Below are 27,623 nucleotides of genomic sequence, written 5' to 3'. Positions count from 1 at the left end.
CCTTCTTTCATTCCAAAGATGTTAAGCATGTATGTGTTCTACAGTGTTACATTAACTAGCACAGAGCCTCTGTTTGTAGCTCTTATAGCATTTATTAGCAAGCTTTTCACAGGGAATGTGCTTCAGTCAGTGAAAACTTATGTTTTTAGCCATAGTTCTGCATATTCTGGTCCTGTATAGGCTGCATTTGGCCATAGGCCTTCATAAGCTTCAGTTTATGCCTTTCTACAGGGATCAGTTTTAATTCAAGCAATGATGTGTGGGGAAAAGACTCTTCTGTTGTCTTGTGGATGCTTTTTAGATGCTTCACACAAAAATCTCTCAGAATGCTTCCGCAGATCGTTAGTTATCTTAAAGCTTTGTCAAAACCACGGTCGTCCATCCCACTTCATCTGCGTTTCCTTGGAAATTCAGTGCTTTGTTTGTTTCCTTGCCAAGAAGTGCAGTGAGGATCATTTGGTGTGTAACCGATACAGAGTGTTCCCCTGGTGGCAGATGTTGTCCCTAGGGCTGCACAGCTGTGAACATGCTGGGGAACAAGAGGCTGCCAGCTTCTGGCCTTATTTCACTGCCTGATCTACCTAATAGTTTCACTTGTAATTTTATTTGTATATCTTATTTATTTTTGAAAACCAACCTGTTTTTCTGTATTCCATACAAAAAGAAAATTGAATGAGGGGAAGTTTACTTATGTGGAAGAAATGAATGCCATTTTCCAGAACAGGGGATAAACTAGTCCTGGTTTGCCAGCAGCAAATAGCACTGGTGAAAGCAAGATGTTGACCACACTTCAGACAATTCTGAAGTTAGCTGTTTCAGCCTTGTTTATATTCAACATGATATTTTAGTTCTGTAAGGTTCAGGAGGAAATAAGGTCTCAAATATTCCCTGTTGCTATCAATTTTTCATCATCCAAACTTCAGAAAACTTGCTTCAGTTGTTGTAGAGTCCAGACTATGAATCTTTTAATGATATTTTCAATTACCAGGTTGTTGGAGAATGACAGCAGTGCATGTTAACTCTGTTAGGATGTCAGTTGATTCTTGAAGAAAACGCATCTTCCCTTTGTTCTGAAGCATTACAAATCATTTCCAAAATCCATGGGGCAGTTGTAGTTGCCCTCTTTGAGACAAAAGTCAGGAGATGAAGTACTTTTTCACCCAATGCACCAGTGCTCTGCCAAGACCAGAAACCCAGATTGCATCCTGGTAGAAGAGCATTGCAGATCCCATTCTATGGCAAATTCCCCATCTCATGTCAGAGCAAGGATTAGTTTTGCTGCTTTCTTGAGCTGGAGTGAAGTATTGTTGTGGATTTCTGCAAGGCTGTTCTACCCTGTGCCAGGAACCGGCAGCTGTTGAGTGAATGTGTAGCAACTCCTGCATGTTTTGAGAGGCAGTTATGTTTTGTGTGAGGATCATTTGGTGTTCAGAGCTATGCAGAGCGAGTGAGATAAATATCAACCAACTGCACATGCTGCAGCCCATAGCCACTGGGCGTCTTAACACCAGGGAAGTAAGAGCCTGAAACAGACAAGCTTTTTCTCTACACTGCTTTGGCACAAGGTATAATCAAAAGAAACATATCCGTTGACTTGTCTGTACCTTATACTCTTCTTTATCATGTCTGTTGTACGTGACAGTGCTTTTTGTAGTACAGATGTCTATTTGGCTATTTCAGAACGCAGTGTGTTTTAAGTGGAAGTAGCATGGTCAGTCACAAAGTGGAAACACAGCTGAGAGAAGCATCAGATGTAGGAAAACCTGTTACATGGACTACAGGAGTATTGTAAATGGAAGCACTTCTGCTTGAAATACATTCTCTAGCTGAAAGTGTTGGTTTATTGCTGCTGTGATTGTATTCTTTCACCTAGTACCCATCGAGAATGTCCAGAATGATTTCCACATGATTATTCTGATGTTGGCCGTTTGTGTTCCATTATCTACTGTCCTATTTCTGTCTTAAATAATAAGCTCAAATTTCTTCATAATGACAGTTTCCTAATCTTTTCTGAAATAAATTGTCTTCTAAGAATGTTTCTTGGAGATCCATGAATAATTGACTACCAAGAAAAGGGAAAATCCTTTTAATAGGCAATTGAATCTGATATGATGTATGAAAATTAATAAGTAGATCTAGAGCTTTAAATTTGCTATAAACAGTTCAGTGCAGGTGTGCAATGTTCAGGCATGAAGATGCTCTCAGTAGTACTAATTCCAGGCATTTTCCTTTGTTTCCTGTATGTTTCTGAATAACATTAATCTATTTTTCCTAATGGTTTAGTCTGGAGTTGATGCGTTGCGGTTCTGTTTGAATACGCTGACACACTGAAGTTGTTACATTATTCATGTGTAGGTGAGGGAGAGCATCCAAAATCAAATCCATTTAATTTTACTTTCTTTTTTTCTTCCTTTCTATTTTTCTATCTTTTTTTTTTTTTTTTTAACTCCTCAGCATCAGTTTCCTCTTTGTTATGCTAGTGCTGGCATTTGCTATGATGGAAAAATCTTTGTATCTTTTAGGAAGGGCGCGCAATCATTGTTGAGATGAAAACTATTTTACAGCTGTTGCTTTTATGGTTGGTTTTGTATGTAGCTACTGATGAGCCAATAATAAATGAGCGCAAGCCTTTCATGCCCACGCTTTTCCTTCTTAGCACAGAACTTGGATATTTTTTGCTGCTCGCTGTCCTTTGTGGGGTGGACTGCCAAAGGAGTTTTCCAGTTCTGAAGGAGGATTTTGAAATGAAGTTACTACCATGCTTCAGATCTTAATCTCCACCACTGTTTGCAGATGATTCTCCAGCAGCCAGCTGGGTCAATATTAAAACCATGCTGCGCTGCCGAAAACCCTGCAGCCACGTCTGTATCAGCATTTCCAATTTCTCATATCTGGAGCTCAGAAATTGGCTGTAAATCAAGTTCCCTGTGGGGGAGAAAGGCCACAAGCGGCAGTGCTCACCGAGCTTCTCACCCATCTGGTTGTGTTGTGCCCATAGGGCTGAGCCAGCCACGGCTACGGGGGACACCTGCAGGAAAAGCAGCCCCACGCGCAGGAGGGAAGAGGTAGTTTTGTGTTGGTGCTCATTGTCAAGCTGCACTGCTTTTGATGAGCTGTGTACGGCTGGGAACCAATTACATCGTTATCTTGGTATCTATGCTGCAGGCAATTTTCTTTTTCTTAATAAACAATTTGCCTTGTTTAATTTCTGTGCTGCCTGTGTTTGTATTCTCCTTTTAGGAACTTGCGTATTGCTTTATGTCATGCATAGTTGTAGTAATAAATATATTAATGTGGTTAGGCTTGTACCTGGGTGATTGTTTTACTTTTTTTCCTGCATGGTTCCCAATCCCTCCCTTGATTCTCATCCTCCCAAATTAAAAATTAGCACCACAGTACAGTTGCTTTTGCCTTGATCCTTGTGGCCATGCAGAAGAGTTGCTGGAAACAGCAGTATCGTGGTGATAGTGGCATTCTGATACTAGCTAGCTCATCAGTTCTCAAGCTTGTACACCCTCAACTTTCCCATCTCTATTTGTTTCCATTTCAAAGGTGGCCTCCCTCTTAAGAGGGTTTATTTTAATCAAATGCACATGGGTGCCTGGCTGTGTTATTTATAGGTCTGCAGTGCCAGATGTGAAGTGCTCTGAGCCACAGTTTCTGAATAGGTTAGAGGAAATTCCAACCCAAGGTGAGGGTTATTTCCACTGTTTAACTCTATGCAGGAAAAGAGATGTGTTTGCATTTGGGAGTGAGGCTAACTCATGATAGGCAGTGGAATTTTTGCAGGTTGTTTGTGTATTTACGGGCAGTGTACTGTCATGCAGTGAGTACTGGAATATAGAATCACAGAATCATTTGAGTTGGAAAGGACCCTTCCAACTAGTTGGACATCTAGCCCAACTCCCCAGTGAACAGCAACACCCACTGCTACATCAGGTCGCTCAGAGCCTCAACCAACCTGACTTTGAGTGTCTCCAGGGACAGGGCATCCACCACATCTCTAGGCAACTGTTCTAGTGCCTCACCATGCTCACTATAAGAGACTTTTTCCTTATATCCAACCTCTTTTATTTTACTATATATCATCTCCAGAGTTATGTTTGCTATTGTTTGCCTCTAGCTCAGCTTCTCCAGATGTAAAATTTTTGTTGAATTTCTTTCTTGGTGGTAGGCATGGCTATATGTGTTGGAAGATGTAAGGTAGACTTTGCATCCCCTTCTGGTGTTGTCTCTTGCTGGCATTAGGACACGGTGGCCGTTGTTGTTACTCTTTCTGGTGAAAACTGTTGGTCATGCTTTCCTTTCTTGGTTATGGTCTTATTCACTACCTGCTGTAAGGCAGGAAAGCAAAACTAAATAACCGGCCCATGGCGTCCTTCGTTTCTTGCTGCTCTAGGCTCAGGGGTGCTTGCCTTCTCCCACATAGCTGTTCTGTAGCCATATATAAGGTTCAGCTTTGGAGAACCTGGGCTGTCCTCCAGCTCTGCTCTCCAAGGAGCACAGACAGGCTGGCCACACAGACACTGTGCACTGGGGCTAGGGTGAGCCCTCCAGGGTGCAGTAATGCGAGCAGACAACCAGAGCTACACCAGAACAGCTGCAGAGCAGAACAAATGCTGTGGCTGTGCATTCAGCTCTGCTTGGTATGGGAAGAGCTCCTTGCTCTCAGAGTGGTGGACCCTCAACTACCCAGCCCTTGTGTATCTAATGTAGCCAGATGTTTAATTTAGCAGATCCACTTCCTAAGTTTATTTATACAATAAAAACAAAAAGTGTGTTGCGGGCAGCTGGGTGCTTGACATCTGCTCACATTAAAGGAGAAGAAATTTCAAGATGAGAAGCCTGTGGTGCTGGTTCTTCACTTAGAAATATTACCTCTACACCCAGACTGATGAATGCCTTTTTCTGCATTAAAATGAGATCTATGTTTCTTTCACAGGCAAATTCTGAACTGTTCAGGCACAGGGTTGTACACAGATGCAGATATCCCCAGCAAAATAAAAGCTCATTATGACAAATACAATTTTGTAAGGAAATTAATGGTGTACTTTAGTCTCTCATGAATGTGTAGAGGAGTCATGATGGCAGTGTTTTTTTTGTGAATGCAGCGTGTACCCTGAGTGGAGATTTTTCCACTGAAATGTGATTGTAGGGGTTGGGATTTTTGTTGTTTAAGGCCAGTGCAGTACCATGTAACCTTTTGAAAGCCAGTTCCCTTTCAGTCTCTGTCAGGCTGTGCACTGCAGAGCAGATGTCTGGCACCTCACTCGCCTGAGACTCAGGGTGTTCCATCATCCAACACTTAAGAGCACCAGGCATTTCCTCTCCTTTGGACGAAGGTGGTTTTGTTTAGAAAAGGGCTTGCTTTCATCTATTTTTGCTCTTGGTAGAAGTGGAATTCCTTCTTCCATATGGAACATCTGGTGAAACTGTAAATGTAAGGAAGTGACTGAAGAAGCAGTTCAAGTGAAGTATTTTGCATACTGCATGATTTTGTAGTGTGTGTGTTTTATCGTGGCTTAACTATATAGGAAAATCCCTTAAAATAAAGAAACAGTGGCAATAATAGAAACTCCTTAGAAACCTGAGCTTAAAATTGCTTAAAATAGATGGCTGGCAAAGAAGCTAGCACTGCTACACAAGATGTCTGCAAGTGTCATGCATGCAACTAGGGTAGTCTGAAGAGGCTTCTGCTTGCTTTACCCTTCCCTGCAGTCTCATGTGGGAGCTGCCTCAGACTATGGAAGCATGGGCAGAGATCAGAGAGCTGCGGCCACCTCTGTCTGTGCTCTCCATGTAGAACTTGTGAGCCTTGTGTCTTTAGACGTGTCCGCTTTTTCTCATTTTGAGCATCAAGCTCAAAGGTAGTGAGGCAAGGTAGTTGTGGTAGTCTTCACCACATGTAATGTAAGCCATTTAATTTTACCACCACGTGTTCTGATCCTCAGATCTCATGGCTAGAAAGTTCCTTTAATCCCTCCTCCAGACCTCAAGATGGCAAAAAAAGTCCTTCTTCTGAGACTGCGCTTGGAATAATCAAATCTGAAAAGGAAAATAGTAGAACTATTTTTCTTCCTGTAGTCCATAAGTAACATAGTATGCCTATAGAAGCTTTGTGTTTTGCAACTTTGAATTGTATTTTGGTTTATTGTTTAGGACCTGAACAAGTTCTGAACAGTTCTGCTCTTTATTTTTATGACGCTTGTGTTACTCCTCCTTGTTTACTTGCTTATTTTTGCCTTTGGCTCAGAATTCAAAATGTGTCCCAATTATAAAGCCCTCTGAGCTTTATCCTTCATTGTACAAGCTTTGGACTTCAGCTCAACAAATACAGCTGTTCCATGGCAGCACTCTCCACATGTCTGTCATAGCTGAAGGGTTTACAGCACTTCCAAATGTCTTTAGTTTTTTCCTTTAAATTTTGATTGGAAACAACACTCAGCAAGACAGAGCAGCAGCTCACATTTTCTCTGCTTCTGTAAACACATATAAATGGAAGTGAACATTAATTTTAGTTTTTCAAACAGTGTCTACACTTCTTTTAAGTAAGAACAGATCTTATGGATTAGCTGTTCTTTGCAGGCATACAAACTAGATTGTCTTGTGGATATAGCTCATTAGTGAGTATCTTCACAGAGAAGGTGGTGAGGCACTAGCAAGGGTCAACCAGAGAAGCTGTGGCTGCCCCACCCCTGGAGGTGTTCAAGGCCAAGTTGGATGAAGCCAAAGGCTGCCTGATCTAGTGTCAAATTTAGTAGTTAGCAGCCCTGTTCATGGTGGGAGGATTGGAACTAGATGAACTTTGAGGTCCCTTCCAACCCAAGCCTTTCTATGATCTTGGTAAAATCAGGATGTTAAGTAATGGAGTGGTTTTCCTAGTTGAACTGTGCAGCTTAAAAGTTGCATTGGAATCTTTTTGCTAGTGGGTCCAGGGCCACCTCTGGGGAGGTGCTGGTGTCCCAGCACTGCCTGGAGCCACTGAGGAGCCCTTATGGACAGGGAGTGGCAGGGCCATCCAAGAAGCAAGCTTTTTTCTCCCATCACTCAATGCTTGTCTCAGTGTTGGGTATACCTGCCTAGTTTACCATGTTCCTTTAAGTGGTGAGTATGGTTGCAGAGCAAAGGTTTGCATTTTTCAGTCTGAGCAGAAAAAACTGAGCTCAGCTCTCATTCTTTTCCAGTTTTGCCTTTTCCTTCCTATCTCTTTACTGGGAAGATCAGAAGGAAAATTTGGAAACTGTGACTTAACTATTCTTCTTATATTAAGCAACAGAGTGATTTGTTCATAGTTTAGTGTGGGAAGATACGTAGAAAACTACAGAACAGGCAACCAGTCCATGAGAAAGGGCTCATGTTAGCTTGGCAACGCAAGTAAACTGGCTCTAGCGTCCACAGGTAGCTAGAAGAAGCTTCTTTGTGAGGATGATCTTCTGCAGAGGATGTCAGAGTTGTGTTGTTGACTGAGCAGTCCATGTATTGTTGTACAAATGATAATATGATTGTAACTGAGATGTTGCTTGCTATTTGCATTTGTCTTCAAGGCAAACAAGTCAAACAGCAAAACTTAGTAGAGATACAATCTCCCCCAAATCCTGTGACCTCACTGCTGTACAGCTGCACTCAGGCAGGTGAGATCTGTGCCAGGTCTCCTGGCATTGCCTGCCCATAGCTCTGACTTTGTGTCATCACAGGCAGTGAAACACATCTCAGTCTTACCCACTGTGTGAAATGCATAAGTCAATTGGAGAATTGCCTGGGAGTTGATAAAGAGAGGTTAAGTATTAACCTCCAAAGGGCAGAGGAGTGCACATATGTGTCTTGACAATTCTGTTTGCAGCTGTGATGTGTACGAAGTTTGCTAACACTGTCATCAGAGCAAATGAAATCCACTTCTATGAAGTGCAGCTGGATTCTTTCCAAGAAGCTTAGTTTCTTTTAAATATTATGTTATTAATTAGTTCAGCAATTCATTCTTCTATTGTTTGGAACAAATCAGCAACTTTTGCCATGTTTGAAGCTCCACCGTGATTGACAGTTGAATGAAAGGTTTTTCACTGCTGAGAGCCAGCGTCCTCTGCAGGCTCCTCTTCTGCAAAGGAACATCTCTGTTAATCTCTGTGAGAAGGAGTTATGAAGAGCTGTCAGCTTTCTCATTTCCAGTTATTACAAATGAATAGGGAGCAGCCATGTTTTATCATGTTCAGCAGAAATATTCCACTTTTAACAGTTTTATCAGGTATTTTCCCCTGCTAGGACTAGTCTGTTTGGATTTAACATACAGTGTTGAACTAACTCTAACAGTGTTGAACTAACTACCTTTTTCGGAGCTCCTACCCTTAGAAAACTTCAAATCCAAGCTGATGTTTTTGGATGGATTGTTTTGGTATTGTGTGGGCATACATAGCAGAGCAATTTATGTGGACATTGTAATGCCAATAGCTCTTGTACTGTTCTACATCTTCAAGTCAGTCACTCTAAGGAGTTCCACTTCCTCGGTTGCTGTGTGAGCACTCTTATTGTGTGTTCCTGTTTTTTTCTTCCCCTAGTCTGTGTCACTTTTCATGCTGAATCTCAGAGCAGCATTAAAGCAAAAGTTTCCTGCTAGTCTGTACAGCACTTCCATTGCCAGCAGGTGAGTACCCTAATGAACTCACCTGAAGTGTAACAGCTTATCAGTTCCAAATCCCTGAGTTCCTCTTTTACATTGTTTGCAAGACTTCTATTTAGAGTGTCCAGTATAAATCTTGAAAAACAAGGGCACCCTGGGGGCCCAGTGTGTCATAGCCTCTCGTAGATGCACTTATGAAATACTTTTGGCTGAGTTGCCAGCCTGCTTGACAGTTATGTGTATGTATCTCTATATGCATATAGAGAGTATATGTGTGTGATTACTATGTCTATGGAAGTTTAAGAACCATTCATCCAAATATTGCCTTAGACCTTGCGTGTAAAAACATTTGGGTGATGTGTTATTAAGTTCATACAAGCTAAAGGCACAAAGTGTTTGCTGTCCTACTGCCTTGGGGAGAAACATTTAATAAACCACAAACAAGGTATTAGGCTGTTTGTGCTTGCCTTTCCGGGAACTGTCATCTGTCTGAAGGTTGTGAGCTGAGATTTAGAAATAGCTGCTGTTGGAAAATTATTTGTCTGTTGTTTAATTAAGAGATGGCCATGCACATTGGCAGCTATTTATTTTCTTTTTTTATAATTTAAGTGACTACCGTGTTGCTTAAATTCTCCAACAAATACAGGCTTCCCCTCATTGGAAGCGTAAAAAAGTAGAGATGCTCTGATGCTTCTTGCGCTGTGGTTTTTGTTTCAGCTGCGTTTTTTCATCCCCATCAAAAAGATGGCAATTGTGATTTAGAACCTGCCAGGAGAAGAGGGGCCAGCTGGCATGAACAACAGAGGTGTTAGATTTGCAAAATAGTCATGTGGTCAGCTGCATGCTTCTTTCAGAGCAAACCAACTTTCTGGAACAGGGAAGAATGCAACAATTCTAGGCTATCTTACTCTGGGACAAAAATGAAAACAAATACTGATGTGGTTTTGGAAAGTGTGAGGTGAGGACAAATTATTGGGCTGGCTCCTTTCTCTTATGGGGAGAAGTCAGGAAATGCTGAGCCTTCTGTTTTGGCTGGATTTTGGACAAGAGGTGTTGCCATCTTGGCCTGTGGTGTGTGACTGCACATTGTGGTGATCATGCTGGCAGAAATTGGTATTGAGGCTGGAGAGTGCTTTGCCTAGCAGCAGCTGTTACAGCACAGTGCTGCCTGTACACAAAATGAGCACGTGGTGTGGTTTTGGTGAGAGAAACCCATTCAAATTAGGTATTTATCTCCTAGCTTGGCCTGATAGCTCCAGGTGCATGCCCTGACCAGGCATGGAGAGTGCCACTATGTGTGTGGTGAGATGTGTCTGGGCTGCCCCTCACAGTCATAGAATCATAGAATGGCCTGGGTTGAAAAGGACCACAGCAATCATCCATTTTCAACCCTCCTGCTGTGTGCAGGGTCACCGACCGCCAGACCAGGCTGCCCAGAGCCACGTCCATCCTAGCCTTGAAAGCCTCCAGGGATGGGGCATCCACAGCCTCCTTGGGCAACCTGTTCTTGTGCTTCACTACCCTCTATGTGGAAAATTTCTTCCTAATACCTAACCTAAACCTCCCCTGTCTTAGTTTAAAACCATTCCCTCTGCCACCTCAGGTTACATGTTTGCATGTGGCTGGTTGAAGAATTAAACACATTCATTGGGTGTAAAAATTGGGTGGGATAGTGTGTGTTTAAAAGAAATTGACCCTGAGATGCACAGAAAAGTACTTTTGAAGGAGCATCAGTGTCCTTTCCCATACATTTTAGGATAACTTTTGTCCTGTGCTGTGTAGGAGGAAAATAACCCCATTTCTCTTATTTGAAGTTTAGTCTGTTACAGCTCTCTTTGCTTGACAACAGATTGAATTTCTCCAGAGAGGAAATTAGATTTTTCCTTTTCTTTCTCTCCATCTCTGTCATTTGTTTACACGAATTGGCTGATTGTGGTGTGTGCGATAACCTTTCCTTCCACATGCTGCTTTATTTGCTGTTCCTTAATAAACTGTATTTACACAGTGTGCTTCCTTAGCTGCTTCTGGTGACAACCAAAATGATCAAGAAAAAGCACGGTGTCTAAACAGAGCCAGGAATGCAAGCAGGCTTAACCTGTGCTGAATTAGAAGCACGCTGATTGAGGCAAGGAGAGGATCGAGCTCCTGAGTAGGGCGTGCGGCACTTACAAGTTTGAGTCTATAACCACCTGGAAATTTCGATATATAAGCAGGTATTTCTGGATTTTATTCATGTATTTATTTTTCCCCTGGTAGCCAGCTGCAAACTTGAAGGCTTGCTGGGGAGTTATTAATAGCTTCTGCTGTAATGATATCTGGTAGTCTAGCCATGGGCTGGCATGGGGGCTGTGTTCCTCTAGAAAATCCAGCAGAATGATCTGCTCCCAGCTGAGGGCAAATCCCACAGAGGAGTCTTGAAGGAAGAGGCCCCTGGGGTTTGAGAAAGCTTGGTGGAAATTGGGAAATACAGAGCAGTAGAATGGTGTCACCTCTCAGCAGTCCCCAGGATCACTGGGTGTGCAGTGTGCCGCGCACAGGGCATATAATGCTACTGACACTAATGATTTCAGGTGCCCTGCATTTTACACCTAACACTACATTGCCTGAGCTTTCCTCTGCTCAGCTGGTAATGAGGGCTATGTTGCAGAACTGACTGTTCTCCCTTTTAGGGTAAGGATTGCATTTTGAGAGCCCTTGGGTGAGGTCACTAAGACTTCTGGGTAGATAGTAATATGGTGAAAACTGCCAAAAGCTGTTTTTCTTTCCCTTACCTTTCCTTCCCTTCCCTTCCCTTCCCTTTTGCCTTTTTTCCCAGCAAATTTTAAAATATAATGTGAAACTGAAAATGAATCTGTAGTCAGACCATCTCCTCAAGGATTTTTTTTTCAGTGGGAATGCTGTTGCCCAGGCTCCAGGTGTTTTTCCTGGCCATTTTCTCCAAGGGATTATCCTATATAATTACAGCCTCGGCAGCTCATAGACTGAAACTGGGAGGAGAGAGAAAACTGCAAAGGCACAGAAAGCAGTTAGCTTGTGGTTTGTAATGTACCTAGTGTATGGACTGCGTTGAGAGAATTGCTTTGTGCTTTGGGACCAGAGACAGGTGAATGAATGCTAAAGAGTTCTTCAGGCAGTGTGACTTAACCTCTTTTCCCTCCTGATGTATTATTTGCAAATGGTTTACTACTTTTTCTTCTTTTTTTTTTTTTCTTTTTAAAATGAAAGTCTTTGCTATTCATCTTTGTGCAAATGTCAGCCTTTGAGAACAAATAAGGGTCTTTCTGAATTCTGAAGCAAGAGGTCTATGACCACTGCACAAGGCTAAGACCAAGCGGGAAGGGCTGGCTATGGCCCTTAGTCCCTTCCCAGCCCACTCAGCAGGTTTGGGGCCATGCCTTGTGGCTGCATGAGCTGGTGTCACCACAGCGTTGATGTAATCCTTCCTCCATGGTTGCCTGTCTGCGTGTCCACCTCCTCTACAGAGCCTCCCATGAGCTCCCTTCTCTCACTTGAGCCATGACCTGAGCTCCCAGCCCCCAGCCTTGTGAACCTTGCCGGCCATGCAGGGCTGTGTGGTGCAGTGCTGTCCTTTTTTGTAAATCTGAGCTTTTTTAGCGAGCTGTTCAGATGGCAATTAATTTTGGTATGGACAGTTTAGAGCCCTGTTGCCTTTAGCCAGCTGTATCCAGGTTTCCAAAAATGATTTTAAAAAAGACCTGAAAGCTTCTGGGACTAATGGCTCTTAGCACATGCATCGAAGACAAATGCAATCCTGAGTTACGCCATACTTCATCTGCTTATGGTGTCACACCAGAAACATTTTCTGCTCTGCTCCAGAAGCATTTCCAGCCACACTGGTTTCCAGATTAAAAGACATAAACAGGTGTTTGTCCCTTCAGGTTCTAGGGGGGGAAAGCCTCATGACAGGTGAAGGAGGTGATTTTCCCTCTCTACTCCACACTAATGAGGCCCCCCTGAGTTCTAGGGCCGCCAGCACAGTAAAGATGTGGAGCTGTTGGAACAGGTGCGAGGTTGGCCACAAGGATGGTCAGAGGACTGGAGCACCTCTCCAGTGAAGACAGGCGAGGGAGGAGGGAGCTGGGCTTGTTCAGCCTGGAGAAGAAAGGGCTCCAGGGAGACCTCATTGTCTTCCAGATTCCTTAAGGAATCTTAAAAACAGAAGGGATTTAGACTTTTTACATGGTAGTGATTGGACAAGGACACTTTTAAGCTAAAAGAGGGGAGATTTAGGTTCAGCATTAGGAGGAAATTCTTTACTCAGAAGGTGATGAGGCAGTGGCACAGCTACCCAGAGAAGCTGTGGGTGCCCCATCCCTGGAGGCGCTCATGGCCAGGTTGGATGGGGACCTGGGCAGCTGATCTGGTGAGGGGCAGCCCTGCCTGAAGCAGGGGATTCAGAACAGATCAATCTTTAATATCCCTTACAACCCAAGCCAATCTATGATTCTGTGATCTAGAAGGATTAAAACATTCTAGGAGTGCATGTTGCTCTGTTAGGGACTAAACAGGGCCTTTGCTGCAATGCTCGAGGGTAGAGCAAGAAGGTCAGTGTGTGAATCAGCAGTGGAGTTTTGAGTGCTCTGAAATCTGTCCTTATAGTTAGTGCACCAAAAATTGTTCACTTGAGTGTCCTTTTCTTGAGCTTGTTCTTGTTGTGATTGGGGGCAGCCAGCATTGGTGCTTTGTTTCTTATTCCCTTGGCCAATATTTGAAAAATTCCCATGAGTTTTCTAAATAGTACAGTGAGAGACCTTTACAGAAAAACAAAGTGATTTGATTTTTTTTCCCCCAGTATCTCTAGTGGGTTTATTTTGCACAATCACGCTCATTCTCTCATGAATTTCTTTCATGCACAATTTTGCATCCCTGTGCTCACAGCCGCCAGATGTGCTATGTCTATGTGGTCTTTGTAGCACAGAGGACATGAGACAGTGGCTGCTGAGCCCTCATCACATCCTGAGACTGTTCTTGGCAGACAGCAACAACCCAGTTTGGGTCTTTCGTACTCTTGAGAGCACTGATGTTGTTTAGAATTTTTTGCTTCATTGTTTTCTCTCATCTCTCGTAACTCTCAGACAGACTTAATGAATTTAATTTCTCTGTTCTTTTTCCCCTCTTGGTCATGATAATTTATGACCATGATCACGTTCTTCACATTTTTTGGATACCTTTAGGTTTGTCCTTTCTCCTTTTACTTGGGTGAAGTCACAGTAGGGCTGCGACTGACATGTTGGATATGTGCCAGTCCCATGCTCTGCCTATTTCTGGTGCCAGCTCATTTGCTCCTCTCACACACTGTCACAGTGGTTTTGTTCATCACCAGTCTTAACACTTGTCTTGCAGGTTACTGCGTGAGGCTGACTGTAGCAATGTGTCTGGGCCTCGTTCTGTTCCCTCGATGCCTGGGGACATCTCTGTACATCTTGTGTGGTTAGCCATGGGATTACATTGAGTGCAGCACACAGCCACCAGAAATGGTTGATGCCCTTGTCAGAGGACATGGTTCACATTGTCTCTCTGTGTGGCAGGTTTGCAGACTGTAAGGCTGGTGTGCATTGATTTGCTCATTTCACTAGTGAAATGGCACACAGATAGACTTCCAGAGCAGAGTTCTGCCTTTTGTTTCTGTGTCTCCCATAAGAGTCTGGGCTGTGCACTGAAGCTCGTGATGTGTGTGTGTCTCATGTTAGTGGTGCATGCAGGGCCCACAGCTGCATTGCATGTGTGGGGAGGCACTTGTCTTTGGGAGCAGAACTATGGGGCAAATAAGCAAAATGTTTTCAGTGCCTCTCTCCTTGCCCACACAGTGTTTTCCAAGAGCAAGTGGATGAATCCAGGAGTTTATAATACTGGTGGTAATTTCAGTGTCAAGGGTTTGCTTGACTCTACGCTCAACAAGACATTTGAGGTGAAAGCCTTTTTGCTGAAAGGGAGAGCTGGAGTTTTCTCACTGGATTTGCCAGAGAGCTGATTTCTGTCTTGCAATGATTTCACATGGGTTGGTAATGTCTCTTGTGGACTGGGTGAGCACACTGCAGCACCGGTGAGAGCATCAGGAAGCCCTGCTAGTTCTGCATAGAGGTGCTGCAGTGGCTTTACTGACAGGGCTGGAAAAAGCCCGACTGCTAAATGCTTGCTAAAAACAGCAGCACTGAATATTTTATTGTATCAAATGGAAGGCAGAGGTTGTGGAAAGTCAGTAGACTGTCCTGATATGTAGAACATTTCAATAGAGATGCAGTATTTCATTTAAGCAGAGGACTTGCTGATGATGCTTTAAGGTCATGCTCACCCAACTACTGCAAGGACTTTTTTCCCCCTTTCCAGCTCTTCCAGAGGAAAAGGCAAAAAAAGGCCTGTGATTATCCAGGAAAAAAAAACCATAAATGCCAGGCTACCTCTGAAGTGTACCCTGAAGTGATTTCCATCCTATGCAATGACTGGCTGCTGCATGTGGAGTTATACATATTATGCTCCAGTGATTCCAAAGAGCATAAGTTTTTTATTTTGGTGCCTCTTCCTGGCGTCATGAAAATGTTGTTCTTGTCTCAGTGAATTTTTGTTGTCTTATACTAACCTGAGCAATGCGATTGAAATGCTAAAGTTTCACCTATTTAATGCAGACTTCCTGTTTCTATAGCAACAAAAGTCATCCTTGCACTTAGTGGAGGCATGCTGGAGCATGAGTGACTGCAACTTCAGGGCATGGAAAAACAAACAGAAACACTTTGACTTGAAGATCAGGACAATAAAATGGAAGTGAACTCTTTGCACAATTAAAAAAAAGTCACCAAGGCTTGGAATACTTCATTAGTAAGGTTGAAGCCATATTAATGTCATAAGAAGTCCTGTGTTTTAATCTCATTTCCCTAATTAAAATGTAAAAGCCCTTTATAGCAAGTGAAAGTCTTTGAGGAATTTTTCTCCCCCTTCTTTTCCAAAGCTGTTGTGTTTCTGGTTAAACTAATGAAAGTTTGGGCTGCTTCACAACAGATACATTTCCCTTTCATGTTGACAAAAAAGCATCAGTGTTCTTTGCTACTGGCCAAAGGAAAAGGAAACAAACAGCATGTGGTGCCTAATCCTATATTTGATCTGCAGGCAGCCAGTTCCTTGTCAGTGAGTTCAGATCTGTGTTATAGCGATAAGTGCTGAACAAGCTACAGATCAGAGAGTGAATAAATGGGCAGCTTCCTATTGTCTTACAGCTTTCCAATTACAATTTTAACAACCATTAAATCATAATTTAAAATAACTATAGGAAACATCCCAAGGTAAAACACCAGCGCTGACAGCAACACATCATGAGTGTATATGAGCTTGTGTTTCTGTATCAGCATACTGATAAGTATTCCACAGCAGTTGTGGCAGGTTTATTGTGCTTGGATATTAATCTGTAGAAGTGAATGTAGGCAAGTGAGAAATATGAAATAGGGGGTTCTATTGTATTCCTACTAGTGAAAACATTATTTATGTTTGGATATATTTGAAAAAGACAGTCCGAATTTGATCTTCAGGGTCTTCAAAAAGAAAAAGAAAAAGCTGCCCTTCTGATAAACTCATTTTCTCAAGAATAAAGGTAGCCACAAGTCAGGTTTTAAGCAAGCTTTTAACCTACTGGCATCACTTGTCACAGGGCAGCTGAAACAACTGATGCTAGCAGTGATGATGGTAATTCACCCTACAACAAAAGGAAGGGAGTCAGGATAAGGCAGATATAAGCCTGTCTTGTTTGAAAGTTGATCAAGACTAGTTATTATGAAAACAAAAACCAAACCCAGAAGCAATCCACTCAGCATCTGGCTTGAAACCAGCTGAGTTGCAGCATGTTTAGCTGTGAGAAGCTAGCATCCTGTAGGAGCTGGGATCTTACTGAGAGCTGTGCTCTTCTGCCTCCAGGAGACTGATCGGGAAGGTGTCTGGTATCTTTGAGAATTGGGAAAAGGCTCTATGTGACATCTGTGGATCATCTTTCATCTTCTAGTCTCCTTAAATGTTTCTATGGGGAAGGAGGCATAGGCTGACGATCAGAGATGCAGCAGGTCTGCAGGAGATGCAGTATGTGCATAGAAGTTGCACATGTTAGCACCACAGCCTGCTGCTAATGAGCTTCCCTATTGCTGTGAGAGTATTAGAAGCCCATGTACGTGAGGAAACAGGATTTATGGGATGGTACACAACTCTGGCCAAAGGTCTTGATGCTAAGTCTGTGGAATTTCATGAAGCTGGGCAACCTGCTGTGGGGGGGTGCTCCTTTGGAGGGCTCTAAATGCGTTGCATGTGCTCTGTGTTTCAGGGATAGAGCTGTGCCCTCCTTCACACCGGTTCATGATCACCATGGTGGCGAGCTTCATTGAGATGGCAGGACAGTTCCTGATGCCTGGGCTGGCTGCTCTCTGCAGGGACTGGCAGGTCCTCCAGGCCGTCATCATCTGTCCCTTCCTGCTGATGCTGCTCTACTGGGTGTAAGTATTTCTTCCCCTTTGGGTCAAAGGCAGCACAAGTTCCTAATGCTGGAGGTGCCTGGAAGTAAGAGTGCTTCCCCATACGTATAAATTATTACCTTGTTCTTCTACTCATTTTGTGTGAAGTTTTGACTGTGAAGTAAGAAGGAATAATGGTATAGCTTACTGTAGTAGCCCTAAGTTTTACATGTTGATGTGTCAGGACTCAGTAGGTGAGTATTCTGGGCAGAAAGTTGTACTTTGTAATTTCTCTGGCAGTCGCTTCTACTTTATAGATGCAAAAGGACGCGTCCCAGCTTAACTGCTTCTAATTGTAGCAGTGCAGCTGAGTTTTTTCCTTAAACCTGCACTGTGGCTCTGGGCAGTCACTGTTCATTCCTTTGGCCTCAGTTAGCCCATCTAGGTTAAAAATAACACACTTCCTCTTGTGAGCATTACGGCTGGGCCCAGTGTGTGCCGAGGTGGCCAGCTCTTGAGCCTCCCTGCTAGGTTTTGCCCTAGCAAATTACTGTGTGCTAGGCTGACAGCCAGGTGGCCAGCCTGCACTGGGCAGCATTCCCACAGGTCGCTTCTCTGTCCTGGCTCCTTCTGCTCTTCACTGCCAGCCCTATGGGCTGTGCTTTGGCAAAGGGCTCCAGGCCTGGTGCTGCCTGTCCTGGGGAAGTGGGGAGCTCTATCCCCACCAGAACTTCATCAACCTCCCAAAAATGTGTCTTTTTGCTTCTGTCTTAAGAGTGACACACAGTGGTGGCATAACATAGCAGAGACTTGCAAGAGCAGGGTTGTATAAAACCATAACAGTGAGAACAGACTAGATAAGTAATTTCAAAGTAATGCTGGCTACATTTAAATATTTAGTTGCTGTGGACTGGAAGAGGAGAAAGTTGATGGTTGTAACACCTAGCAAGTTGCAATGTGGAAGAGCTTGTTATGATGCATAACAATTAAGTTCTGTATTTTTTCTGTTCTTGGGTAAAGATAGAGTTCTCATCCATTCATCACTGTAACCGCTTAAGTAGAAATCTCTTTGCCCATCTCTGAGCTCACATAGGTGAACAATGCTTGTTGATGTCTGTGTCCAAGCAGAATGAAGATATCTAACAAACACGATAGACAGGGTGAGTCCCCAGTAGTCATCTGGACATAGCATGCTCCCCACATGGCTGAGGCAGAATCTCCTGCATTTCTTCTGAGAATTCAACAGGGGCCTCTTCACAAGGGATCATAGTAACAGCAAATGCTACAACTTGTTTCCAAATCTGCAACAGCTTTATGGTGTTTTGGCTGGGCAGGACGGGCAGAGAACACAAATTAATCCCGCTTAGATGATACGTGATATGGCACACAGGAGTAATAGGCAAAGCAGCAGAATTTACTTTGCCTGGCGTTTTTGCATTTGCTGAAATGGGCTCTGTTAGGACAGCTGTTCAGTTATACTGTGGTATGTATAAACTCATCTAAATACACTCACACGTATGTATACTTTACCTACAATTAAGTTCTTGCTAAGGGTGAGATCCATATTGCAGTAACCTTAAAAAATAGTAACCTAACAGTACAAGTGACTGCTCCACTGCTTAGAAGAGCTGGGGCAGCATTTGCAGCAAGGGTCAGTGCTTCGTGAAGGAAGTATGAGGTTTACTGTATATTTGAAGTTAAAAGAAGCTGATAAATTCATTCTTAGAGAGATCTTTTGGAAAATACATGAAAATGAGGCCAAAGCAGGAGGAAAAAAAAAAAGTCTGTTCTGAAAGTATCTGTATTGATGGAAGTGTAGGGCTTTGGTGGTGGTGGTGGCTGGTGGGGGTTTTTGGCTGGTTTTTTTTTTTAGATCTTTATTTTGTGTTGCTTTTGTTTGTTTGATTGTTTGTTTTAAATGAAAATGACATGAACTTACCTGTAGAACATAGGGAAGAATTAAGCTGAAGAATTCAGGCGAATGTCAGCACTTGAGGGAAACAAGCAGATGAAAACAAACTCTTTCATATTATAACTGTATGTGCATTTCTGTATATGCTTGTAAGGCAACTCAGTTAACATAATCTTGTCTTTACTGGGAGAAACTTTTATAGCAGCAACTGAACTTTATCTGGAGTGCACACCATACTCACCCGTATAAAAGAATGCCTTAAAATCTGCATGTGAGGAAGAAGATTTTTAACGTGTTTAAAAATTAAAAAATTCTGTTCCATTATAATCCTGGAAAGTAATTTTTCACTTTTTAATCTCCATCTTTACAAGAGAATTCAAATCACTTCTGTCATATGTTTTCCTTCTGTGGCCTGAATTATCCTGTGTAACTGCACAGCTCATCTATCCCCTGCCTGGCAGGGAATGTCTCCTGCATAAAGTGCTTCCTCCTTCTCCCTGTTCTTTCACAATGGTATTAATAGGCAGAACTCCTCTAATATGTTATAAAATTCTAATATGACCTATCTCAAGGTGATAGGATGGTTCCTGTATTATTTGTGGATCAGTGTAAAAGTGAATGTCACCAATTCCTGTGCCCTGAGCCTTTTTGTTCTTACGTTTTCTAACAGATGATTTTTCCCCTTTTTGAAAATAGTTATATTAGCTACTAATACTTAATGAGCAGCGACCCGCTATACTTCTCCTCTGGCAGAAACTGGGGAGCAACCCTAATGTGTTTTCCATCTCTGAAGTATTTTCCCAGAGTCCCTACGGTGGCTGATGGCTACGCAGCAGTTTGAGGCATCCAAGGAACTTATCCTGCAGCTCACTCGCAAGAACAGGATGAACGCGGAAAGCGACATCAAAGGAGTGGTGCCTGGTGAGTACAGCATGAATCCATCCATTCAGGCAAAATCGTTTTCTAAAGTTATTATCCAGAATTAAACAGTCTATTTATTGCCTGTAAAAATCATTCCACTTCTTCATTAATTTTGTTGCTCTTGAAAAACTGCTCTGAAGTCCAGAACCATCTTTAAAATTACAGTCTGATGAACAGTTCTAGTAATTACATTTCATCTGGCAGTGCCATATGCTTTTAGGAGCATCTTTTGGATGGTTTTACCATGGCTGCAGTGTGTCAGTTCAGTGTGCCTCTGGTAACTGTTGTAAGGAACCTTCTGGCTGGGGTCCAGCCCATCACACAGAGACGGGTGAGACGGCAGCACCCAAGCCACAATTTCCAAAACGTCAGCCGCATGGCAGAACTAAATCACATCCTATTTCTGTATCAAATCTTGCGCCTGTTCTATCTGAGCAGTGCTGTCCTGGGGGCTTCTGATCCTGCAGTCTTGATAGTGTGCATAAATACCCATTTTACAGTGTCTCTTGCAGACTTCCTATTCTCCAAAAAACTGTGGAAGTGTTTTTGGTTGATTTTTCACTATTTCATACTCTACCTACTCTTACCTCAGGAGCTGCAGGGGTACCTCACCTGCACACCTGCCTGCTATCAGGAGTGATGCTTTCCCTAATCTGGCTGTAGAACGAGGCTTTATTTTTCTAGAAACATTAAGATGAGAAGAGTGCCAAGTGGGTTAAATGAGTTTAACTAAAGATTTTGGAAGGGCCTTCTGTCTTTGTAGGTGTAAGGGGGCACTGATAATGTGAGTGAGGACATGAGAAAAGTAGAAATCCTGAGTGAAGAATTTGATCAAACTGCAGTCGTTATGTGTCTGGATGGGTCTGTAAGCAGAAGAGAGCACATTTCTGTTTTTGTGTGTTGTAATCACAAAGACATCATTGCTGTAGCAGGGAATGGTAAAAAAGCCTGTACTTGTCTGTGTGAGAGGATGCCATTCAGCCTGATGCTGATAACTCCTATTTCTTCTTAAATCTATTGCTGAGCTTTCTTGTCTGCATGGAAAGGGTTTTTGTTTGTGATTTCTTTTATGCTCTGAAATGGCTGGGAAACGTTTTGCTTCAGTTCAGGTCTGTTGTGTTGCTGTTTAGTGTTAGTGATAGTAGTCTTGTGTGACTGAGTGACTCAATTGCTGTCCCATACAGTCTCTTCCAGCTAGAAATCCCAATGTAATTCTACTCACAGTCAAATTAATATACCTTGTGTAACAGATTGTTACTGGAGATGTATGTACACTTTTTGGCAGCTTATAGCAGTTCTATAACAGAAAGAATTAGCATTCAAATGGATGAAGTATTTCTGAGATGGAAGAAAATGCAATTCTGAATTGTGGTCCAAGGAGTGAAGAGGTGTATTTTCCCTTCTGAAGAACTGTACTCTCTCATTGTTGCAAGAAAGTTTTTATTTGTCCCTTTGGTTATGCTACACATAGTGGAGACCAACCTTCTGTATTCTCTTTGTGCTGTAGAGAGGTGGCCCACGTGTTAGCAGAAAAAAAAAAACCAAACTTTTTGTTTGGTCTGTTTGAGCAGTTTTCCAGTGTTCTTCTAGAAGGTGCCCCTAAGGAGAAGAATGAATTGTCTTAATAGTGGTCACGTTGGGGTTGTGATAACAGCCCTTCTGACTGGAGACCAGCGTGGACAGCTGATGGGTAGTGCTTAGCCCACAAAGCAGCAGGCAAACATTAAAGCTGGACAAGAGACATGGATTGGGGTTGAGAGCACTGTAAATTAACATGACACTCATCTTCTCAGTGACCTGAGCAGTGTCTCCCAGGGAACGGAGCTCTTTGACATTTTATCAATGACACAGATGGTGATTAAGTGCACCCTTACCAAGTTTGTTGTTGACACCAAGCTGAGCAGTGCAGTTGATGCAGCAGAAGCAAGGGATGCTATCGAGTGGAGCCTTGATAAACTTGAAAGCTGGGCTCCATGTAAACCTGATGAGATTCAACATAGCCAAGTGTAAAATGTTACAGTTGGGTCAGGGTAATCCCAGATATGTATACAGACTGGGAGAACTCCTTGAGGGTAGCCTTGCTGAGGAGGATTTAGCAGTTCTGATAGATTAAAAACATTACATGAGCTAGCAGTGTGCTTGCAGCCTGGAAAGCCTGCAGTATCCTGGGCTGCATCAGAAGGGAGTTGACCAGCAGGGAGAGGGAGGGGATTGTCCCCCTTTCCTCTACCCTCATGAGGCTCCAGCTACAGTACTGCACCCAACTCTGGGGGCCCCAGCACAGGAAAGATGTCAGGCATTTGGAATGGGTCCAGCAGAGGGTCCTGAAGATGACTCAAGGGCTGAAGCACCTCTCCTCTGAAGACAGGCTGAAGGATCCAGGCTTGATCAGTCTGGAGAAGAAACGGCTGATATGAGGGGAGACCTCATTATGGCCTTCCAATATTTAATGAGAGACTATAAACAGAAGGGAAATCAACTTTATTCATGGGTAGATAATGATAGGATAAAGAGAAATGGTTTTAAACTAAAAGAGAGAAGATTTTAATTAGATCTCTGGGAGGAATTTTTTGCTGAGAGAGTGGTGAGATGCTGGAACAGGTTGCCCAGAGAGGCTGTGGGTGCCCCATTCCTGGAGATGTTCAAGGCCAGGTTGAATTGGGCACTGAGCAGCCTGATCTAGTAATGGATCTAACAATTGACAGCCCTGCCTGTAGGGTTTGGAACTTAATGATTCTTGAGGTCTTTTCTGATCCAAGCTATTTTGTGATTCTGTGACTGCCCTATGGATGTGAAAGCAGTGTATGTTCTGAACTGCAAAACAAATGGATGGTTGCCCCCTTAGCTTTGTTCTGGGACAGCTGGTACACCTTTTGATTTTGGCTATGAACAGTTTGCCATCTTGAGATATGGTGGTTAATGCAGTTGTGTTTTCTTCTTTAACACAAGAAAAGTAGAGAATTTCTGTGAAAGCCCACCCTGGTATCACTTTGCCTATCTTCTTTGGTGAATGATGGTCTGGATGTTCCCTTACAGAAAAAAAAACAAAACTGCTTGACTGGACAGAATATCGAAAATGGTTTCTATTGTTCAACTCTAGATGAAAACAAACCAGAAGGGTGTTGTGGACATAGTGTGTGTAGACATTGCTTTCTATTTCAGTGGAAGAAGGCACAAAAACATTTTTGCAGCTTGGAGAAATAATACTGATGGAATTACAAAAGTGTATGATGGTGACAAGTATTGTGTGTGCATATGAATGCTGATTGCAGTTAGGAAAGCTGTGCTTTTCAGGTGATTTTTCTTTGTTTGAATCAGTCTCCTTTCCTAATATGAGAAAATAACTACAAAACCTTAGATTGTACCCTTAGGCCACCACAGCTACAACTACAGTACTGTGTACAGACTGGGATAGATGAAGAGCTAGGTGTATTAGACAGAGGAAGAAAGCAAGTTTCCTAGCTCAGTAATACAGGGTGGCTTCATGTGATGCTGCTCCATATACAAACCTGCTGGATGTGTTTCTTTACAAGATCTTGTTTCTTGGTTGTTTATTAGTGCCAAGCTTAAATACCCCGTGCAAGTCCCAGGGGTTAGTCAGGTACATTGTGGGAAATTCAGTTCAAACCATTGGAATAAAGGCAGCCTTTAAGTCTCACGGACAAAAGAGATTTCTGTGTTAAAGGAAACCAGCCAGCAGGCAGTGATTTCTGTTGCCCTCTTGAATATCCGATCAGTTTTCAGAAGGGGCTCGTTTTTTTCCTGACAGTCCTCTCTTGTCCGCCAGTGGCAGCTGATGGAGTTTGTGCAGCTCCTTCAAGGCGTGCCATACAGGAAAAGTAGTGAGCAACAAGAGTAAGAGTGATGAATGTAAGTCTTCTTTTGCTGGCTGGATATACAGAAGTGGAGGAGGAGCTCATGCATGTATTGGCTGCATGTATCCCTGTGAAGACAGTCATGACCTGACAGCTGCAGGATTTGAAGTGGGAATGGGGTAGAAGGGAGGATGTACTGAGGATGTGCCTTGTGGTGCCACAGGGAAAAGCCAAATATGCTATAAAATAAAATAAAAAGTAAAAACAAAGAAACAACTGGGTGGTGATCAGCTTCTCTTAAAGCTTGACTGAATTTCAGTGGGAGCTGAGCATGGAAGGCTCGCAGCAAACCCTGGTGCTCTCAATGCCTGTGTGAACAGGGCATGGACGTGGGGCGAGGAGAGGAAACCTATCAGAAGAGGAAAGCACTAAGAGGGTCTGCTAATAGAGAGGAGAGGGAGTAGGAGAGTGAAAAGAGTTGTGGGGGCAAAGTATGAAGATAGTTGAAGGTGACCTCCATGGGCAAAGGCAACGGGGGACAGAGGGCATTAATGGCTGTAGAGGAAGGAAGAAGGAGAACTAGGGCACAAAGACCAAGGCTGTGACCATTTGCTTCCTTCTCCCTCCAGAGCAAGTTGTCAAGCCCTAGGATGCAGTCTCAGCATTCTTCTCCTGTGAAACCACTTCTAAAATGTGTGCCTCACCCCTCTGCTGCCCAGCTTGCTTGAGCATCCCTCCATAGCTCCAGCCACAGGTAGCTGTAACGCCTGTGTAGGCATCTGAAACATGATGGCCCAGATACAGCTCCACACAGTGACATTTGTCCAGCTCTACACAATGACATCTTTTGTTGTTGTTTTGGTTTGATTTTTTTTGGTTGTTGCTTTTTTGGTAAGGTGAGCGGAATGTAAACACTGGCAAGTCAGGCTCTCAGAAATGCAAAAAGTCAGGTTGTCTGGGCAACCCTTGTTTGGCCTCCTGGCACGAAGATAAGATGCTACAGCCTTTAATAACATGACTGCAACCTATTTTTTCACAGGACATAGGATGGATGAATCAGTGCATAGGATGGACGATGCTGTGGGAATGAAGCTGTTGTCTGTTCCTCATTTGTTGCAGAATTTGGAAGGTGTGTAGTGAATGAGCCAGAGGGTTGCAGGAGGAAAGAGGGCAGTCTTGGGGGAATGAAGCTGAATAGCTCCTGAAGAGCTGTACTGGTGTCTGTGTCCACCAGGGATGTTCGTGCACAGTGATAGAACATTCCCTGCAATTAATCTCTTCTAGTTGTCACCAATGATTGTTTCTTCAGTGTGTGTCTCTATGGCATGTATTTCTGGGGCTTGGTTTGCAGAAAGGTAGAGTGTTTATTTCAGTACCTACAATGAATATTGCATGCAGAGAATTCTGAGCAACCCAGCACTCATCTTTCTCAAGCTATACTCCTAAAAATGCTGAATGATTTTTTCTCATTCTAGACATTATTCCTCTGCATTTCATCTCCCTGCATTGCAAAACTGAAATAATCTTATGAGAAAGCAGTGGAGGTGATTTCATTGATATTTATGAAGCACATGAATATTCTGACAGCACTGTGGGAATGTCTCTGAGGAAAGCTACGATTTTGTATTCACTGTGAGGTCTGAATAATAAGGCAGAGGGGCACGTCTTGAATGAGAAAGGTAGAGAATATCATTAATAGCTGCTCGTTTTCTGACTGCACTGAACATTTTGGAAGAGAAAACGAATGTGAGATCATCTAATTAAGTGCTGTATCATAATGTGTATGAGCAACTGAAAATTGCAATGGCAGCCTTGCGTCTGGCTTTTCCCACCTTTTTTTGAATATAATTAGAAACACGGGATTGAAACAAATTATTGCAGTCAGTCCTTTGTGGTTGTAGTCAATGAGTTACGCAGTTGCTCTGATTACCCGAGATTCATCTTAAATGCTGTTAGCTTTTTTGTCCCGTGCTTTTGTTGGAAAGCCATTCCCTCATCCAAATCACCCTTACGCTTGGCTGCGTTTTAGCATTCAGTTCAAATATGCTGTAGCTGTCCAGATTCTTCGTCTTTTTTCTGTTCCCATTTGCTCCTGTTCTGCAACTGGCTCTATCTTAATTTTCTTATTCTCTTCTCGTATACCGTATCAGCAGACAGCTGGAGTTCTTCTCTATCTCCTCCTTTGATAAATAGGCTTACCAAGGCTTCAGTTTCTCAAATGTTGGTGACCAGAATTGTAAAAGAGCACCCATATTTTGTTGGCTGAATTGCAAATACTTTATGAATGCAACATAAGGGTGCCATATAGTTAGAGATCAAGCAGCCTAGAGCCAGCGGCACTGCAGTCCTTGTTAAAAGCTCATATTCCTGCAGAAGCATTTCTCTTCAATCGCTGAGTTGTATTTTGCATTTCCAACTTGCTTTTGCCACACACGATCTCATGTTCATCCATTTATCTCTGTGGGCCCATTTCTGTGCTAAATGGCTGATCGCGCCTCGCTGTCATCAGCAGTCATCGTTGACACATTCCTAAGTTTTGTGCCAAACTCCCTACTGAGTTTATTAAATATTGTTTTCATTTTTGAGAATAACACAAATCACCCAGCAGTAATCTTCTCCATCCCGCTGTCATCTCCATTTTTCTGCCCCTTTTTGCTGCCTTTCCATCAGTCAGCTCTTTACCCAGCTCATATCTTTGTATGCAACTTGATAGCCTTCAATACTCCTCCAACATTAGGCTTTTCAAAAATACAGTACGCCAGGCTGCTAGTCACTGAAGACAAAAGCAAGCACAGATGAGTTTCTGGAGACAGAAATCCTGGGAAGCACGAACAGCCCTGCTCACCAGCAGCTCATTGTGGCTGTGGCAGGTTGCTCAGCTCTGCATTTCAGCCCTGTCTGCTTCCTGCTGCAGAGCTGTAGAGCTCTGGGGACCAATAGAGCCTTTTCTCTGATGCTTCCATAGCTCTTTTCATGTTCAAAACACTACTGACAGTAGCACTTAGCAGCCAGAAAATCCAGCAACACCCTGTCACCATATGACGTCTGTCACCTTGGACATCCTTTTTCAAGGGTTTGTTTCAAACTTTGTCCGTTTTACCTTTGCCAAGCAGTGCAGAGACGGGTTCATTTGAAGCCTTGAGAGATGCTTTACGATTTTGAAAGCCGTGGTCTTGAGATGCTGTGGATCCCACGAGAATCCAGCAGCGCTGGGAGCTGTAGGCTGACGGGGTTCCCCTCCCTGTGAGACTGTCAGAATGTCCCAGTGAATAGCTTTAATTTCCACTGAGACATGAAGAGTTAGCATGCTGATGGTTTTCTTACTGAGTTCTTGAATAGGAAGCCTGCAGTGTGTGTGGGCTCCAGAGTATGGGAAACTCATAATGGGCCTCTGAGTACATAGGGAAAAACGTTTTTTTGTTTTCCACACTCGCCTTTCTGGTGTATCAGAATGAAATGTTTAATGCAAATTGCTTCTGAACTGGTGACTTCAGTGCAAAATCAAAGAAAAAGTTGGGGGAGGGGGGGGTTTCCTGCTGTAACTGGCAGAGAAATAGTTTGCTTCCATGTGACTTTAATGGACATTGGCTTGACTTTTAAGATCGTATCATTGACCTGCAGTGTTTAGACAGCCAAGGAGCTGCCAGGGCCCTGCTGCTGCTCTCCTGATGGCCAATCACAGTCACATACTTTATTTGTTGCAATCTCAGTGATGTTTTGTCTATTGTAAATGTTTGTGTGGGGGTGGATGAGTTAGTTTTTCGCTTGGTTTTTTGTTCTTGTTGTTGTTGTTGGTTGGTATATATATAAAGGATGGAGAAAGCCATCAGAAAGATACATGATATTAGAGACTTGGGGACAGCCAATCTTCTGAAGGTGGTGACTTGTGAGTAGACTTGGTTTTTTGGAAATTGAAAAGA

At 43.1% G+C, this 27,623-nt stretch overlaps 1 protein-coding gene and 1 long non-coding RNA gene across 3 annotated transcripts in view; one reads left to right on the top strand and one right to left on the bottom strand.

Moving 5' to 3' along the window:
- SLC22A23 (solute carrier family 22 member 23) overlaps positions 1–27,623 on the top strand; it is a 97,656-nt gene that overhangs the window by 51,365 nt on the left and 18,668 nt on the right. Inside the window, exons 4-6 of one of the 2 annotated variants that reach the window (XM_052697579.1) lie at positions 16,929–17,097; positions 19,761–19,888; positions 24,743–24,832. In XM_052697579.1, the coding sequence (XP_052553539.1) occupies positions 16,929–17,097; positions 19,761–19,888; positions 24,743–24,832 (387 nt within the window). The remainder of the gene's footprint in view (positions 1–16,928; positions 17,098–19,760; positions 19,889–24,742; positions 24,833–27,623) is intronic. The other variant, XM_052697580.1, reaches the window with a different exon arrangement.
- LOC128087737 (uncharacterized) lies at positions 5,754–6,713 on the bottom strand. The gene is made up of 2 exons (XR_008209970.1): positions 6,596–6,713; positions 5,754–6,479 (listed from the first exon to the last, which is right to left on the bottom strand). It is a non-coding gene; the product is annotated as an uncharacterized LOC128087737 (long non-coding RNA).

The sequence above is a fragment of the Tympanuchus pallidicinctus genome, unplaced genomic scaffold (genome assembly GCF_026119805.1).
Source record: "Tympanuchus pallidicinctus isolate F22 unplaced genomic scaffold, pur_lepc_1.0 scaffold31, whole genome shotgun sequence".
Classification (NCBI taxonomy): Eukaryota; Metazoa; Chordata; class Aves; order Galliformes; family Phasianidae; genus Tympanuchus; species Tympanuchus pallidicinctus.
The sequence above is the reverse complement of the archived record's forward strand: the minus strand, read 5'-3'. Positions and strand labels throughout refer to the sequence as shown.